At 38.4% G+C, this 20,052-nt stretch overlaps 1 protein-coding gene across 2 annotated transcripts in view; it reads right to left on the bottom strand.

The window, feature by feature from the left end:
- MAN1A1 (mannosidase alpha class 1A member 1) overlaps positions 1–20,052 on the bottom strand; it is a 176,560-nt gene that overhangs the window by 115,639 nt on the left and 40,869 nt on the right. For both annotated transcript variants that reach the window (XM_082730955.1, XM_082730954.1), the window contains exons 3-4: positions 19,276–19,372; positions 16,742–16,857 (exon numbers count right to left, since the gene is read on the bottom strand). In XM_082730955.1, coding sequence (XP_082587081.1) covers positions 16,742–16,857; positions 19,276–19,372 — 213 coding nt within the window. The remainder of the gene's footprint in view (positions 1–16,741; positions 16,858–19,275; positions 19,373–20,052) is intronic.

The raw sequence follows: 20,052 nt of genomic DNA, 5'->3' as shown, positions 1-20,052 counted from the left end.
AACTGACAGAATGGGAGAAGATATTTGCAAACGACATATCAGATAAAGGACTAGTGTCCAGAATCTATAAAGAACTTAGCAAACTCAACACCCAAAGAACAAATAATCCAATCAAGAAATGGGCAGAGGACATGAACAGACATTTCTGCAAAGAAGACATCCAGATGGCCAACAGACACATGAAAAAGTGCTCCATATCACTTGGCATCACGGAAATACAAATCAAAACCACAATGAGATATCACCTCACACCAGTCAGAATGGCTAAAATCAACAACTCAGGAAATGACAGATGCTGGCGAGGATGCGGAGAAAGGGGAACCCTCCTCCACTGTTGGTGGGAATGCAAGCTGGTGCAGCCACTCTGGAAAACAGCATGGAGGTTCCTCAAAATGTTGAAAATAGAACTGCCCTATGACCTAGCAATTGCACTACTGGGTATTTACCCTAAGGATTCAAATGTGGTGATCCAAAGGGGCACGTGCACCCGAATGTTTATAGCAGCAATGTCCACAATAGCCAAACTATGGAAAGAATCTAGATGTCCATCAACAGATGAATGGATCAAGAAGATGTGGTATATATACACAATGGAATACTATGCAGCCATCAAAAGAAATGAAATCTTGCCATTTGCGACAACATGGATGGAACTAGAGCGTATCATGCTTAGAGAAATAAGTCAAGCAGAGAAAGACAACTATCATATGATCCCCCTGATATGAGGAAGTGGTGATGCAACATGGGGGCTTAAGTGGGTAGGAGAAGAATAAATGAAACAAGATGGGATTGGGAGGGAGACAAACCATAAGTGACTCTTAATCTCACAAAACAAACTGAGGGTTGCTGGGGGGAGGGGGTTTGGGAGAAGGGGGTGGGATTATGGACATTGGGGAGGGTATGTGCTTTGGTGAGTGCTGTGAAGTGTGTAAACCTGGTGATTCACAGACCTGTACCCCTGGGGATAAAAATAAATGTTTATAAAAAATAAAAAATTAAAAAAAAATCAATGTAATTTAGTGTAACATATGTCCTACCAGCTTTTAGTTTCATATTTAAGTAGATATACCTCTTAAGATGAACAAAGTACAAGTTCCTTAGGCCACAAAGACAAGCAAATAACCATCTTGTCTATGTGAATAGGCTGGTTTTACTATGTAGGCCCAGAAGAACCCTCAAGTAGCAATCTAATCTATCACTAATTACTGTCAGAGAGACCAGCTCAGTATCTTTTTAAAGTCAAAATGCAAATCATCACCCTTGGCAGGCACTGATTAACATTCAGATAGAAAATACTGAATGACTCTGTTCAACAAGATAATGAACTTATCTGCACCCGCAAGGATATAATGTTGCTCTAAAACAGACCAAGGCAAATACTAAGATAAAAGTCCCTTCTTTCATGGTCTGTGGCATAGAACAGAGTGCCAAGTACTCATCCAGGCATTTGAGAAGATCACAAATTGCTTTTTGAGGTCAATTTATTTACATCTTTTCAACAGGGAATCTTATAACTTATTTTCCTGAAAAACGGTGGCATTCTGTCTGGATAAAAGAACAGTCTGGATCCTTAAACTTTTGGTGGGAATATAAATTGGTGCAGCCACTGTGGAAAATAGTATGGAGAGGTTCCTCAAAAAAATTAAAATACCATACGATCCAGTAATTCCACTTTTCGGTATTAACTGAAAGAAAATGAAAACAACTAATCCAAAATGATACATGGTATGCGTACGCATGTATGCGCGCACACACGCGTGCACACACACAAATACTACTCAGCCATGTGCAAAAGGATAAAACCTTGCCATTTGTGACATGAATGGACCTAGAATGTATGATGCTAAGTAAAATAAGTCAGATAAATACCATGAATCTTTACAAATACCATATGATTTCATTTATATGTGGAATCTAAAAGAACAAATGAACAAACAAAACCAGAAACAGATTCATAAATACTGAGAATAATCTGGTTGTTGCCAGAGGTGAGGGGGCGGGGGAAATAGGTGAAGGGGATTAAAAAGCATAAACTTCCAGTTATGAAATAAATAAGTCAAAGGAATGAAAAGTACAGCATAGAGAATATAGTCACTAATATTGCAATAACGCTGTATGGTGACAGAAGGTGCCTATTTTTATGTTGTAACCATTGCATAATGAATGGAATTGTGAAATCACCATATTGTATACTTGAAACTAATGTAACACTGTATGTCAACTATACTTCAAATACCAGGGGGAAAGAGATAAAGTTACTTTTGCTACCAGTGTCTCTGTTATCTTAAACAAAGAGTATTCATTACAATCAAAGGTACAATCCATGTGGCTTATCAAAGACCACCATCTCAATGTGTTGCTAGGTAAGCACTGGGAATAGGCTAATCATCTATGCTTTGTCATTCTCAAAGCTCGGCCTCTCATACAGAGGTTTCACTTCACCTCAGTGAAGAAAAATGCTTTTTCATAGTAATTTTAATATAACTTTGGCTTTCACTGAGGTTTTATACAAGAAGTTGTTATCTCAAAAAAATTTCTACATATTCTATAAAATTCATACTGATGACAGTTTTCGATAGTTCCATCCAAGGATGTAGGTAATCAATACTTCTTTGAGGTGACAGTAAAGAATAGGAAGCACAGAACTGAATTTAGAAATGCCCAAATATGAAACTCTTGATCATTTGTCCCTATGTTAATGATTTTCCCCTACCAGAAGCCACCACAAATCCCTTCTGAAAGTAGGCTAGATAAAAACAAGTGCCTCGACTGCACTTGAACTCCAGATCATTTCCAACTGTTTCAAAATATGATACAGTCCAGTTTCTTGTGCACCTTTTCAGCTTGTCTTCTAGCTGAGTCTAGCACAGTTTCTTTGGAAATAGGACAAGACAGCTTTACTTCTCATTCACTTTAATTAGAATTTATTGACTACCTATGGAAAAATGCACTCTAATGAGGGCTATGATATTAAGATTACATGCTTAACTTTGGAGGACTCATTCTTTGGCTGTCTATGTATTTCTCAACTCTTTGCATTTCCTCTCCAATAAAAACAGGGTCACTGAGTTAGACAGACATCGTTCACCCATAGCTCTTACTGGCTGCATGATTTGGGGCAGATTAATTAACTACCTTTTCATTTATAAAGACAAAGAAAATACCACTTACCCTGTATGGTGGTCACAAACACTAAACAAGATAGCCTATGGGGAAAAAAAAATCATCTAGCATACTTGGCAAGTTGCCATACTCTTTAAATGGTGGTTTCCTCTTTCCTTTCTTCTTTCCTAAGAGAACCTGGCCCTAGCTATCTATTCTATTTTTCCTTCTAGACTATAAGTGACATGAGGGTAAGTAATTGACATTTAAAGGGTATTTGATAAATAATACATGAATGGAATAATGAATAATGAGTAACCAAGAATTTTAGAGTCTTTGTTTTAAGGATTACTTTGAATTAAAACCATAAAGCTCACCCATGGGAGTCTACCAATTGAGGTCTGTCCAGACCAGTGTGCCCCTACAGATACTTGAATGGAATACAAAGCTCCACCTGGGAAACTCTTGCTCCTACATATTATCCCAGTGATTTATTTTAAGCCAGTTATTAAAGCCATTTGAACTTTGTGCTACCAAGTATGCAAATTAAATCAACTTGCTATGCTTTAATTAAAGAAAATGAGTTTTAGTTAATGACCGTATAAACCAATAAAAAACATTTACTTTACACCTTTAAATGATGCAAATTGAATATTTCACATACAAAGAAATTTATTTTTGACTGAAAGATTGGTTTATACTCAGGAGCACCACAGGATAAACCAAGTCTCAATTGCAGTGTTCTTGTTTCAGTTTCCTTCTTATTTTCCCCTTGTAATAAATTTGGATGCTTTAACTTTTTTTTGTAATACTCTCACATCGTCAATTATAATACTTTATCAGGAAAAAATATTAATTTAAAAACAAGCAACGGGGCGCCTCAGTGGCTCAGTGAGTTAAGCCTCTGCCTTCAGCTCAGATCATGATCTCAGGGTCCTGGGATCTAGCCCTTCATTAGGCTCTCTGCTCAGCAGGGAGCTTATTTCTCCCTCTCTCTCTGCCTGCTTCTCTGCCTACTTGTGATCTCTCTTTCCGTCAAATAAATAAATAAAATCTTAAAAACAAAACAGAACAAAAAACAAGCAATATTTTATTCAAGCTGGAATAATATTACATGTCATCCCTAAAAATAACACAAATTTTCTCTCTTTGCTTAAGCTTTTCAAACTCTCTGCCCATCAGATAAATGGAGAAAGTTTGTGTTTTCAGAAAGAAAACTGCATAATTGTTGGTATAGTCAACTGAATCTCTGCGTAAATTGAGTGAGTATAAAACAAATTCTCATATAAGATATATCAGAATCAAATACAAAACTCCTAGCTGAGGAACTTTATAATAATTAGGAGAGTAAAACAATATAGCTTTCCTGAATTTTATTTACTAATTATATTTTTTAAAAAATATATTTATTTAATTTTTTTGGTGCAAAACGGTGATTTTATTAAAGCAGGGGGACAAGACCCATGGGCAGAAAGAGCTGCTGCCTTTATTCACTAATTTTAATACAAAAAGTACTATCACTTAAATGTTATTAATGAACTTCTGTTTAAAGGAAAATATGATAATACCCAAAGAGAGAACTATAACAAATATATTTGAAGACCTCTCACATTAGCAATGGTATTAGAATAAACAGAAATTTGAGACCTGTGGCTAAGAACATTTTGAAAGATACAGACCAAGATTACCAATAGGAGTTCTAAAATGGTATTTTATACAAGTCTATCAATTAATTGGATAACCAGGATAAAAATCCTCTTAAAAAATAAAAATACAATTTTAAATAAACAACATTAAGTCAGTAGCTTAGCAATCACTTAACAATAGTCCAATTGCTTTATCTTACAAGTAAGGAAGCAAAAAAAAAAAAAATTGGCTCTTTTCCACAGTCTGATATCCCCTATTAGATTCCCTCTGCTTCCTCACGGGTCCCCATGGTCCACAGAACACATTCATGTCTCCTGGTAGTGGGCTAAGGTCAGCCAACTGTCTTCTGGTACCTTGTCTGTTAGCTTGAGAGGCCTTTGTCCTTAGTTCTTTTAAATAAATGATTCCAAAATTTCTCAGACTACTGCTGGTCATGAAAGCAAAGAACTGTTGCAGTATTTAGTGATGTTTGGGGAAGCAATTCTTTTTTTTTTTTTTTCTCTTTGTATGTTATGTTAGTCACCATATAGTACATCATTAAGCAATTCTTTAATTACCATGACTAGGGACCTGGATACTGTTCAGGTCTAGTAGCACTATGTGTACTTTCCTGTCCTCAATCATTCAATTTTAGATAAATAAGTTCAGTAAGGATGCAGGATACAAATTAATATATAGAAATCTGTTGCATTTCTATACATTAACAAGGGAGCAGCAGAAAGAGAAATTAAGAAAAAAATCCCATTTACAACAGCACCAAAAGTAATAAAATACCTAGGAATAAACTTAACCAAGGAGGAGTATTCTGTAAAACTAAAACAATAGTGAAAGAAACTGGAGATGACACAAACAAATGGAAAGATATTCTAGGCTCATGGACTAGGAGAGCCAATATGACTAAAATGTTTATACCACCCAAGACAATCATAGATTAAATGCAATCCCTATCAAAATATCATTTTTCACAGAACTAACACAAATAACCCTAAAATTTTTATGGAATCACAAAGGCCCACAAATAGCCAAAGCAATCCAGAAAAAGAACAAAGTTGGAGGCATCAGAATCCCAAATTTCAAGGTAGACAACAAAGCTGTGGCAATCAAAACAGCATGGTACTGGCATAAAAATAGACACAAAGATCAAAAGAACAATAGAGAGCCTAGAAATAGACACATGCTTATTTGGACAATTAATCTACGATGAGCAAGAATATGCAATGCAATGGAGCAAAGACAGTCACTTCAACATATGATGCTGGGAAAACTGGATAGCTACATGCAAAAGAATGAAACTACACCACTTTTTTAGACCACATGCAAAAATAAACTCAAAGTGGATTACATATCGATATGTGAGACCTAAAACCATAAAATTCCTAGAAGAGAAACATAGGCAGTAATTTCCCTCAGACAACAGACAAAAGCAAAGTGAGAAGATTAGAACTATACCAAAGTAAAAAACTTCTGCCTAGCAAAGGAAACCATCAACAAAACAAAAAGGCAACCTACTGAATGGAAGAAGATATTTGCAAATGACATATCTGATAAGGGGTTAACATCCAAAATATATAATATAAAGAACTTTTACAATTTAAGACCAAAAAAGCAATCTGATTAAAAAATGGGCAGAGAACCCGAATAGACATTTTTTTCAAAAAAGACATAGAGCTGGAGGAAAGAGGTCAAGATGGCGGAGAAGTAGCAAGCTGAGACTGCTTCAGCTAGCCGGAGATCAGCTAGATAGCTTATCTAAAGATTGCAAACACCTGAAAATCCATCGGCAGACCGAAGAGAAGAAGAACAGCAATTCTGGAAACAGAAAAACAACCACTTTCTGAAAGGTAGGACCGGCGGAGAAGTGAATCCAAAGCGACGGGAAGATAGACCCCGGGGGGAGGGGCCGGCTCCCGGCAAGCGGCGGAGCAACCGCGCACAAAATCAGGACTTTTAAAAGTCTGTTCCGCTGAGGGACATCAGTCCAGAGGCTAAACCGGGGCGAAGCCCACGCGGGGTCAGCGTGGCCTCAGGTCCCGCAGGGTCACAGAAGGATCGGGGGTGTCTGAGTGTCGCAGAGCTTGCAGGTATTGGAACGGGAAAGCCGGCTACAGAGACAGAGACGACAGTAAGCTCACAGCTCGGTGTTACCTTGAACCGATCGCAGGCTCGGTGAGCTCGGAGCGCGGCCGGAGGTCAGGCAGACAGGAGTAACTGGGCGCTGTTCTCTGAGGGTGCACTGAGGAGTGGGGCCCTGGGCTCTCGGCTCCTCCAGGCCGGAGACCAGGAGGCCGCCATTTGTGTTCCCGTCCTCTGGAACTCTACGGAAAGCGCTCAGGGAACAAAAGCTCCTGAAAGCAAACCTGAGCGGATTACTCACCCCAGCCCCGGGTAAGGGCGATGTAATTCCGCCTGGGGCAAAGACACTTGAGAATCACTACAACAGGCCCCTCCCCCAGAAGATCAACAAGAAATCCAGCCAAGACCAAGTTCACCTACCAAGGAGTGCGGTTTCAATACCAAGGAGAGCAGCAGAATTCCAGAGGAGGAGAAAGCCAAGCACGGAACTCATGGCTTTTTTCCTGTGATTTTTTTTAGTCTTGCAGTTAATTTAATTTTTTCTTTTTCATTTTTTTTTTTCTTTTTTTCTTTTGCTTCTCGCCTTCGGGTAAATTTTTTTTTTTTTAACTGTTACCTTTTTCTTTTTTAACGATTTTTTACTAGTTTATCTAATATATATATTTTTTCTTTTTTACATTTTTCTCAGGTGTTTTCTTTTTTAAAAAAAAATTTTTTTCTTTTCTTTTTTTTTCTTTCTTCCTTTTTGAACCTCTTTTTATCCCCTTTCTCCCCACTCACGATTTTGGATCTCTTCTAATTTAGTTAAAGCATATTTTCCTGGGGTTGTTGCCACCCTTTTAGTATTTTACTTGCCCCTTCATTTACTCTTATCTGGCCAAAATGACAAGACGTAAAAATTCAACGCAAAAAAAAGAACAAGAGGCAGTACCAAAGGCTAGGGACCTAATCAATACAGACATCGGTAATATGTCAGATCTAGAGTTCAGAATGACAATTCTCAAGGTTCTAGCCGGGCTCGAAAAAGGCATGGAAGATATTAGAGAAACCCTCTCGAGAGATATAAAAGCCCTTTCTGGAGAAATAAAAGAACTAAAATCTAACCAAGTTGAAATCAAAAAAGCTATTAATGAGGTGCAATCAAAAATGGAGGCTCTAACTGCTAGGATAAATGAGGCAGAAGAAAGAATTAGTGATATAGAAGACCAAATGACAGAGAATAAAGAAGCTGAGCAAAAGAGGGACAAACAGCTACTGGACCACGAGGGGAGAATTCGAGAATTAAGTGACACCATAAGACGAAACAACATTAGAATAATTGGGATTCCAGAAGAAGAAGAAAGAGAGAGGGGAGCAGAAGGTATACTGGAGAGAATTATTGGGGAGAATTTCCCCAATATGGCAAAGGGAACGAGCATCAAAATTCAGGAGGTTCAGAGAACGCCCCTCAAAATCAATAAGAATAGGCCCACACCCCGTCACCTAATAGTAAAATTTACAAGTCTCAGTGACAAAGAGAAAATCCTGAAAGCAGCCCGGGAAAAGAAGTCTGTAACATACAATGGTAAAAATATTAGATTGGCAGCTGACTTATCCACAGAGACCTGGCAGGCCAGAAAGAGCTGGCATGATATTTTTAGAGCACTAAACGAGAAAAACATGCAGCCCAGAATACTATATCCAGCTAGGCTATCATTGAAAATAGAAGGAGAGATTAAAAGCTTCCAGGACAAACAACAACTGAAAGAATTTGCAAATACCAAACCAGCTCTACAGGAAATCTTGAAAGGGGTCCTCTAAGCAAAGAGAGAGCCTACAAGTGGTAGATCAGAAAGGAACAGAGACCATATACAATAACAGTCACCTTACAGGCAATACAATGGCACTAAATTCATATCTCTCAATAGTTACCCTGAATGTGAATGGGCTAAATGCCCCTGTCAAAAGACACAGGGTATCAGAATGGATAAAAAAACAAAACCCATCTATATGCTGCCTCCAAGAAACTCATTTTAAGCCCGAAGACACCTCCAGATTTAAAGTGAGGGGGTGGAAAAGAATTTACCATGCTAATGGACATCAGAAGAAAGCAGGAGTGGCAATCCTTATATCAGATCAATGAGATTTTAAGCCAAAGACTATAATAAGAGATGAGGAAGGACACTATATCATACTCAAAGGGTCTGTCCAACAAGAAGATTTAACAATTTTAAATATCTATGCCCCCAACGTGGGAGCAGCCAACTATATAAACCAATTAATAACAAAATCAAAGAAACACATCAACAACAATACAATAATAGTAGGGGACTTTAACACTCCCCTCACTGAAATGGACAGGTCATCCAAGCAAAAGATCAGCAAGGAAATAAAGGCCTTAAACAACACACTGGACCAGATGGACATCACAGATATATTCAGAACATTTCATCCCAAAGCAACAGAATACACATTCTTCTCTAGTGCACATGGAACATTCTCCAGAATAGATCACATCCTCGGTCCTAAATCAGGACTCAACCGGTATCAAAAGATTGGGATCATTCCCTGCATATTTTCAGACCACAATGCTCTAAAGCTAGAACTCAACCACAAAAGGAAGTTTGGAAAGAACCCAAATACATGGAGACTAAACAGTATCCTTCTAAAGAATGAATGGGTCAACCGGGAAATTAAAGAAGAATTGAAAAAAATCATGGAAACAAATGATAATGAAAATACAACGGTTCAAAATCTGTGGGACACAATAAAGGCAGTCCTGAGAGGAAAATATATAGCAGTACAAGCCTTTCTCAAGAAACAAGAAAGGTCTCAGATACACAACCTAACCCTACACCTAAAGGAGCTGGAGAAAGAACAAGAAAGAAACCCTAAGCCCAGCAGGAGAAGAGAAATCATAAAGATCAGAGCAGAAATCAATGAAATAGAAACCAAAAAAACAATAGAAAAAATCAACGAAAGTAGGAGCTGGTTCTTTGAAAGAATTAATAAAATTGATAAACCCCTGGCCCAACTTATCAAAAAGAAAAGAGAAAGGACCCAAATAAATAAAATCATGAATGAAAGAGGAGAGATCACAACTAACACCAAAGAAATACAAACTATTATAAGAACATACTATGAGCAACTCTACGGCAATAAATTTGACAATCTGGAAGAAATGGATGCATTCCTAGAAACATATAAACTACCACAACTGAACCAGGAAGAAATAGAAAGCCTGAACAGACCCATAACCAGTAAGGAGATTGAAACAGTCATTAAAAATCTCCAAACAAACAAAAGCCCAGGGCCAGATGGCTTCCCGGGGGAATTCTACCAAACATTTAAAGAAGAACTAATTCCTATTCTCCTGAAACTGTTCCAAAAAATAGAAATGGAAGGAAAACTTCCAAACTCATTTTATGAGGCCAGCATCACCTTGATCCCAAAACCAGACAAGGATCCCACCAAAAAAGAGAGCTATAGACCGATATCCTTGATGAACACAGATGCGAAAATACTCAACAAAATACTAGCCAATAGGATTCAAAAGTACATTAAAAAGATTATTCACCACGACCAAGTGGGATTTATTCCAGGGCTGCAAGGTTGGTTCAACATCCGCAAATCAGTCAATGTGATACAACACATCAATAAAAGAAAGAACAAGAACCATATGATACTTTCAATAGATGCTGAAAAAGCATTTGACAAAGTACAGCATCCCTTCCTGATCAAAACTCTTCAAAGTGTAGGGATAGAGGGCACATACCTCAATATCATCAAAGCCATCTATGAAAAACCCACCGCAAATATCATTCTCAATGGAGAAAAACTGAAAGCTTTTCCACTAAGGTCAGGAACACGGCAGGGATGTCCATTATCACCACTGCTATTCAACATAGTACTAGAGGTCCTAGCCTCAGCAATCAGACAACAAAAGGAAATTAAAGGCATCCAAATCGGCAAAGAAGAAGTCAAATTATCACTCTTCACAGATGATATGATACTATATGTGGAAAACCCAAAAGACTCCACTCCAAAACTGCTAGAACTTATACAGGAATTCAGTAAAGTGTCAGGATATAAAATCAATGCACAGAAATCAGTTGCATTTCTCTACACCAACAGCAAGACAGAAGAAAGAGATATTAAGGAGTCAATCCCATTTACAATTGCATCCAAAACCATAAGATACCTAGGAATAAACCTAACCAAAGAGACACAGAATCTATACTCAGAAAACTATAAAGTACTCATGAAAGAAATTGAGGAAGACACAAAGAAATGGAAAAATGTTCCATGCTCCTGGATTGGAAGAATAAATATTGTGAAAATGTCTATGCTACCTAAAGCAATCTACACATTTAATGCAATTCCTATCAAAGTACCATCCATCTTTTTCAAAGAAATGGAACAAATAATGTTAAAATTTATATGGAACCAGAAAAGACCTCGAATAGCCAAAGGGATATTGAAAAAGAAAGCCAACGTTGGTGGCATCACAATTCCGGACTTCAAGCTCTATTACAAAGCTGTCATCATCAAGACAGCATGGTACTGGCACAAAAACAGACACATAGATCAATGGAACAGAATAGAGAGCCCAGAAATAGACCCTCAAATCTATGGTCAACTAATCTTCGACAAAGCAGGAAAGAATGTCCAATGGAAAAAAGACAGCCTCTTCAATAAATGGTGCTGGGAAAATTGGACAGCCACATGCAGAAAAATGAAATTGGACCATTTCCTTACACCACACACAAAAATAGACTCAAAATGGATGAAGGACCTCAATGTGCGAAAGGAATCCATCAAAATCCTTGAGGAGAACACAGGCAGCAACCTCTTCGACCTCTGCCGCAGCAACATCTTCCTAGGAACAACGCAAAAGGCAAGGGAAGCAAGGGAAAAAATGAACTATTGGGATTTCATCAAGATCAAAAGCTTTTGCACAGCAAAGGAAACAGTTAACAAAATCAAAAGACAACTGACAGAATGGGAGAAGATATTTGCAAACGACATATCAGATAAAGGACTAGTGTCCAGAATCTATAAAGAACTTAGCAAACTCAACACCCAAAGAACAAATAATCCAATCAAGAAATGGGCAGAGGACATGAACAGACATTTCTGCAAAGAAGACATCCAGATGGCCAACAGACACATGAAAAAGTGCTCCATATCACTCGGCATCAGGGAAATACAAATCAAAACCACAATGAGATATCACCTCACACCAGTCAGAATGGCTAAAATCAACAAGTCAGGAAATGACAGATGCTGGCGAGGATGTGGAGAAAGGGGAACCCTCCTACACTGTTGGTGGGAATGCAAGCTGGTGCAGCCACTCTGGAAAACAGCATGGAGGTTCCTCAGAATGTTGAAAATAGAACTGCCCTATGACCCAGCAATTGCACTATTGGGTATTTACCCTAAAGATACAAATGTAGTGATACAAAGGGGCACATGCACCCGAATGTTTATAGCAGCAATGTCCACAATAGCCAAACTATGGAAAGAACCTAGATGTCCATCCACAGATGAATGGATCAAGAAGATGTGGTATATATACACAATGGAATACTATGCAGCCATCAAAAGAAATGAAATCTTGCCATTTGCGACAACATGGATGGAACTAGAGCGTATCATGCTTAGCGAAATAAGTCAAGCAGAGAAAGACAACTATCATATGATCTCCCTGATATGAGGAAGTGGTGATGCAACATGGAGGCTTAAGTGGGTAGGAGAAGAATAAATGAAACAAGATGGGATTGGGAGGGAGACAAACCATAAGTGACTCTTAATCTCACAAAACAAACTGAGGGTTGCTGGGGGGAGGGGGTTTGGGAGAAGGGGGGTGGGATTATGGACATTGGGGAGGGTATGTGCTTTGGTGAGTGCTGTGAAGTGTGTAAACCTGGTGATTCACAGACCTGTACCCCTGGGGATAAAAATATATGTTTATTAAAAAAAAAAAAAAAAAAAAAAAAAAAAGAAAGGACAAATACCCAACTTTTGTAGCAGCATGGACGGGACTGGAAGAGATTATTATGCTGAGTGAAATAAGTCAAGCAGAGAGAGTCAATTATCATATGGTTTCACTTATTTGTGGAGCATAACAAATAGCATGGAGGACATGGGGAGTTAGAGAGGAGAAGGGAGTTGGGGGAAATTGGAAGGGGAGGTGAACCATGAGAGACTATGGACTCTGAAAAACAATCTGAGGATTTTGAAGGGGTGGGGGGTGGGAGTTTGGGGTACTAGGTGGTGGGTATTATAAAGGGCACGAATTGCATGGAGCACTGGGTGGGGTGAAAAATAATGAATACTGTTATGCTGAAAATAAAAAATAAATTAAAAAAAAAAAAAAAAAAGACATAGAGCTGGCTAACAGATACATGAAAGATGTTCAACATCACTCGTCACCAGGGAAATGGAAATTAAAATCACATGAGATATCGCCTTAATGCACAAGAAATAACAAGTTGTTGGTGAGGATGTGGAGAAATAGGAACACTTGCGCACTGTCAGTGGAAATGCAAATTGGTGCAGAAACTATAGGAAATAGTATGAAGGTTCCTCTAAAACTTAAAAACAGAATTACCATGTGATCCCATATTCCACTAGTGGGTATTCACCCAAAGAAAATGGTAAGACTGATTTGAAAAGATATATGTGAGGAAGGGAAAACTAAACGGGAAGAAATCAGAAAGGGAGACAAACCATGAGAGACTATGAACTCCAGGAAACAAACTGAGGGTTGCAGAAGGGAGGGGCATGGGGGGATGGGGTACCTGGGTGATGGGTATTAAGGAGGGCACGTGTGATGAGCACTGTTATATGCAACTAATGAATCGTTGAACACTACATCAAAAACTAAAGATATGGGGCACCTGGGTGGTTCAGTGGGTTAAGCCTCTGCCTTCGGCTCCGGTCATGGTTCCAGGGTCCTGGGATGGAGTCCCGAGGATCCAGCCCCGTGTTGGGCTCTCTGCTCAGCGGGGAGCCTGCTTCCTTCCTCTCTCTCTGCCTACCTATGATCTCTGTCTGTCAAACAAATAAATAAAATCTTTAAAATAAAAACAACTAATGATACTATATGTTGACTAACTGAACATAAGAAAAAATAAATTAAAAAAAAAAGAAAAGATATATGTGCCCTTATCTTTACTGCCGTAATAGTTATAAGAGCCAAGATATGGCAACAACCCAAGTGACCATCGATAGATGAACAGATGAATAAGATGTGATATATACACTTGGAATTTTACCTAGTCATAAAAAAATAATATTTTGCCATCTGCAACAACATGGATAGACTTACAGGGTAAAATTATAAGTGCAATAAGTCAGTCTGAGGAAGCCAAATACCATACGATCTCAGTCATATGTGGAAATTTAAGAAACAAAAGAAAGAAAAAGAAGCCAAGAGAAAAGAAAAAAGCCCCCCAAACCAGAATCTTCAATACAGAGAACTGTGTTAATACAAAGTAAGGGGTTGGAGGGATGAAATAGTAAAGGGGATTAAGAGTATTACTTATCGGGACACCTGGGTGGCTCAGTGGGTTAAAGCCTCTGTCCAGCTCAGGTCATGATCCCAGGGTCCTGGGATCGAGGCCTACATCGGGCTCTCTGCTCAGCGCAGAGCCTGCTTCCTCCTCTCTCTCTGCCTGCCTCTCTGCCTACTTGTGATCTCTGTCAAATAATAAAATAAAATCTTAAAAAAAAAAGAAAAAAGAATATTACTTATCTTGATTAGCACTGAGAAATATATAGAACTGTTGAATCACAACATTGAAGATCCAAAACGAATATAACATTATGTTAATTGTATTTGAATTGGAGAAACAAAGAAACAAACAAAATACTGTAACGCTAGAAAAAAAAATATTTTATTTTGGAGGAATCCAGTTCCTGTTCCCCCAACCTTTCTTGAAAAGGCTGTGGAGAGGGAACACACTACCTATTTTCTCTCCCACAGATAGCTGAAGACAAACCCTATTTAAAGGTAGGTGGCTGAATTTACTTATAAAAAACAAGGTGGGACAGACATAATAATAAGAGATAACGAACCCTCAAAAAGAAACAGAATTTTTTCTTCACTGTTTTAATTTTTCATATTCCATTCTATTGACAACATTAGAGCTACCACAAGTCATTCCAATCAAATAGCTGTGGAACCTTGAGCAAATCACCAGCTCCCTGGGTCTGTTTTCTCATCTTTAAAATGAAAGAGCTGAACACATTGATCTCCAAGGTCCCTTTATATTGGAATATGTCTTCTTTATATTCTCAATTCAATTATAAGGCAGATTAAACGCAGACTTATCTAATTGTCCTTTAAGGCAGTGATCTCCAAAATGGGGCATATAAGGCAATTAATAAGACGGTTGGGACCAAATATATGAAATTTTAATTTACACAGGTTTTTAATGTAAAGAGTTTGGAAAAAGGTTTAGTTTTACTGATCTTTAGTATTCTGACACTGGTGTCCTTACTGGGTCTCTGGGAGATAAGAGCTCCACAAAGTGGGGGTGTTGACAGGGAAACACTCTTTCTTTGTCCATTCTCAACATACAGCATGCTGTTTGTACCTGGTTATGGGGATTTACAGATATTATCGGATGCATACCAGATGGACAAGAGGCTTACAATGTTTTCTGTGAAACAATCTCAGATTAAAAATAATACCAAAATTAACGAATGACTAGAAAAACAGCTGGGTCAACACTCTTCCTTTTCTTAAAACAAGTTTTTTGGTCAGCCTCATTATGTGAGGTAAAAGAGTGACTATGGAATTAGATTCACTCTGACATGATGTTGTCCTCCCAGATCAAAATTACTAAGAAGTGTGGCAAGTGTTCATTCTCCTTAATTCTGAACCTTTTCCTTAGTGTATAATGGGTTTTGAAGTATTTGCTAAGAATGATAGTACACATACAAAGATTTTTTAAAAGATTTCAAATACATAGTGACAGGATTCTATACAGATGGGGGTATACAGTGAACAAAGGTTGAAGCTGTTTATGTGTGAGTGTGGATGCTGTTTACTGGAAAATCACCACGGTATTGCTGCCTCAGCCTTCAAGTGGCCTGTGGGGGACCTCTGACAGCGCTTGCCTCTCCCTCACGCAAGTGCAGCCCTGGAGAACAGCCCGCAGAAGCATAAGCAAATTCTAGTCCCTGATATGACTCCTCTAGTCGCCCTTGTGACCAAGAGTCTCCCTCACCCGCCAGGGCCTTTCCTTTGTGTACTCCTTAGAAAAGACCCCTGTGGCACTCACCAAAACCTAGCTCTTTTTGGTTTGATTTGACCATTTGGCCTTAGCCTAGGACCCCACAGGCCTATAGCCACCCTAAGAAGGGCATGTGCCCCAGGTCCTGTCTGTCCTCTGCCTCAACATCTTTGTGTGGCCCCTGGACTTCCTCAGGACCTGTGAGTAATAAGCTTCTCTACCTTAATTTCTCTGGGGTCTTTTGTTGAAATTTAGCACATCACCTGGCACCCAGTGTTCCATTGAACAAAATCAAAACAACGTCATGGCACAGTGCAAAACAGGACTTGTGGAGCCACATGGTCTCACGGCCCTGACATGCTACTAGCTGTGCTCTGGGTAAAGCTCGGGAGCTCCAGTTTCTAAACTGTGCAGAAGGAAAACAAGGCCCATCTCACAGGATGGTTGTGGCACTTGAACATGAACACTTGGCACAGGAAGGTCTCAGTAAATTTTAATTTCTTTTTCCTTCCTCTGAATTTGCCAAAAAATAGAGACGTACTTATGTAGTAAGGGAGGGCAAGAATACAGTGTGGTGCTATTTAAAATTGCATTATTTGTTTCTGCTAGGTCATATAACACAATAATTGGCCCCACAACAAGTTTGTCCATGTTAAGCTGAGATTTAAGAACTGAATTGGCAACTTTTAACTCACCACATTAAAATCTAGATTTTCTTCAACCCATGATTTTGCCTCTTCAAATTCATCTTTCATTTCCATTATAAAAAGTGTATCCAGGGCATCTACTATTGTTGCTCCTTTAATACTACCTGAAAATATCAGAAAAATATATACTGATTAAAATATTTGACAGACATACAAGCAGATTGACCAGTTACTTGGAAAGGGACAGGCAGAGGATAAACTGAATTTGTTAATAAACAGTAATACTAAACAAAGTCTAAAATTCTTTCACTGAAAGAAAATTTAAAAGCTGCATTAAAACCCAACTAATAATGATTACAGGCTGTGGATTGATACACTAATCTTTAAAGTTTCTTCTGAGTAGTAGAAAGTAACTCTTAGAAATTTCAGTTGTGGCTGCATTCTCTAGCAAGAAAAAAAATAGATCTGAAACAATGGAGCAAGGCACGTATTAATTTTAATGTAATCACATCCAAGTGCACTTGTGAAAAATTTTAAATATAATTAGATCTAAAATTATGATAGCTCTAAAAAGCCATTCTTCAAAAATGGAATTCACCCCCCTTTGAAAGCTTGACGGATCCTAACCTCCCCTCCCCCCCATGCAGCCCATCTCAACTCTATGATTCATTTCCTCCAAACTGCCTTGACGTGAAGACTTTACATTGGTCTTACACTCATCACTTACTGTCTAACATTATAAATACTTGTGTGCATCTCTTTTAGTCTGTAAACTTTCTCCGACTGGAGAAGTCATGTCTTCTTCATCTGCACATTCCATACGAAGGGACTGAGTATGTCTCAATGCTTCATAATAATTTTAAAAATTCACCAACATATGAACAGAGAACCAGATAATCTCTTTGATAAAGATTATGACAAATCTACACAAAACTGATTTTTTTAAAAATTTCTTTTCAGTGTAATAGTATTCACTGTTTTTGCACCAAACCCAGTGCTCCATGCAATACATGCCCTCCCTAATACCCACCATCTTGCTCCCCCCCAACCTCCCACACCTCACCTCTTCAAGACCAATTTATTAATGATACAGGCAACTTTCATAGAGATAAAAGCAAAAATAGAATTAGATTTTTAAAAGTTATGGTGAACAATGAAATAAATAGAGGCCTCTGACTCTGCATGAAGCTTCTGAATTTGTCTTTAATTCCCACATCTCATCACCTATGTTACTGAAAATAATACTTTATAAAAACATCTGAAATCACTTCTGCTGCCACTACTCCAGGTTTGGGCTCTCTTCATCTCTAAACCGTGTCTCTTTAATAGGTCCACCAGTCTTTTTTCCACTTTGCCAGCTCTTCCTAACTGTTCTTACAATTCCCTTCTCCCTACCTGGGTTCCCACTTCATATGAATATCTGCAGTTGAGATGAATATCTACTGTACGATCTAATGCTTTGACAACTCACTATTTACACACAGGTCTTCTGCACGAGGCAGAAAATCTGCAAAGACTTGTATTGTGTTGATTAACACCAGTGCTAGAAGGACAGTCAAACACACGAAGATCCTGAATAAATGGAAAAGCATAGTGTGGTGATTAGGACCACAGGCCACAACTGTGTTCTGGCCTCAGCTCAGTCAGTTAGTATGTGGCTAATATGAGGCAAGCTATTCTGAGCTGCATTTTTCTCATCTATAAAATGTGTATAATAATGAGGTTAAATGAGACATCACATAAATGGCCCTTGGCACGTAAGTGTCAGTTGATACCGTTGTTTGTTATATGACTTGATACTATTTAACACCTTCAGTCACAGTATAAGTCACATTTTCTATGGGGAATTAGGAAGTCTCAGAATAAGACTTTATCCACTTTATCCTGTCGCTTATAGGCAAAACTATGCCTGTTAAAAAAGAATCCAGTGGGATAAGAAGGGCACTGGGTACCTCTGTGACCCAAGGAACCCAACATTTCGGTTAACTAGCTTCCTCACCTCCTCAGTGGGAATGTTATTAACACCCCCAGTACCAATCACTGAGGGATGCTGTGAGGACCAAATACAATAAAGCATGCCAAATTCGATAAATGGAAGTCGAAATAACTGATCTAATCCACTCCCACTTTCTGTTCTGTGGCACAAACAGGAGAAACCCAGAGCTAAAGCTAAGAGTCACCAAGATACAGTGAAGCTCACCATGAAAGGTTGCCTTGACCAGATTATCAATAAAGACACTACTTTTACTTGACAGGAACCAGTGAATACCGCTGACCACAGGTTCCTCTGCTGGGTCGCACCCTTGGAGCTAAAACTCATGATGCTGTACCTACATCCATTAAATGAGAATCTTTGGAAGTGTCTCCAGGCATTAGTATTTTTTTCAAGGGATGAAAGTGATTCTAACATAGAGTGCTCTGTTGGAAGGACACATTATGCACAGTCCTTGCAGGTAACTCCTATCAGGTATGCACGTTTCCTCACAACCAGGTGGAAGGGGCATATCAACGTCACCACCAACAAGTTCTGTCAATTGGAGAAAAGTTACTGTCATTAAGAAACCAAAGCACATACTACTCACCAAACAAACTACTTGAATGGCCTTCTTTTGATATAGGTTTCAGTTCATTTAATCCCCAGGCATACCGTTTATAATTATTCCAAGCATGTTTCATCATCTGAGAAAAGAAAATGAAAATGGGATTATAATTTGAATTTGAGAGGTTTTTGCTGAAAAACAGATCATACATGAAAGACCTAAAGGTTAAAGTCTTAAAACTCACTGCTTAATTAAAAGGATGATGATTACTTAAAAGGGTGACAGTGGTATGAATAAACTAGCACACACATATACATTGCCTTTTTAGATTTCCAAAAGGAGATTTCTTTAAAAGATTTCCAAAAGGAGAGATCATTTTTTATTTAAATTCAATTATCCAACATAAAATACATCATTAGCTTCAGATGTAGAGTTCAAGAATTCATCAGTTGCATATAACACCCAGTTCTCATCATATCACATGCCCTCCTTATTGCCCATCACCCAATTACCCCCTCCCTACATTCCCTTCCTCTCAAGTAACCTTCAGTTTGTTTCCTATAGTTAGTCTCATGGTTTTTCTCCCTCTCTGATTTCTTCCCATTCAGTTTCCCTTCCTTCTCCTATGATCCTCTGTGCTGTTTCTTATATTCCACATCTAAGTGAAACCGTATGATAATTGTCTTTCTCTGATTGACTTATTTTGCTCATCATAATACCCTCTAGTTCTATCCACATCAATGTAAATGGTAACTATTCATCCTTTCTGATAGCTGAGTAATATCCCATTGTGTGTGTACACACACACACACACACACA

Source organism: Mustela nivalis, assembly GCF_964662115.1.
Source record: "Mustela nivalis genome assembly, chromosome: 5".
Lineage (NCBI taxonomy): Eukaryota > Metazoa > Chordata > Mammalia > Carnivora > Mustelidae > Mustela > Mustela nivalis.
This window is presented reverse-complemented; position numbering and strand designations above follow the sequence as displayed.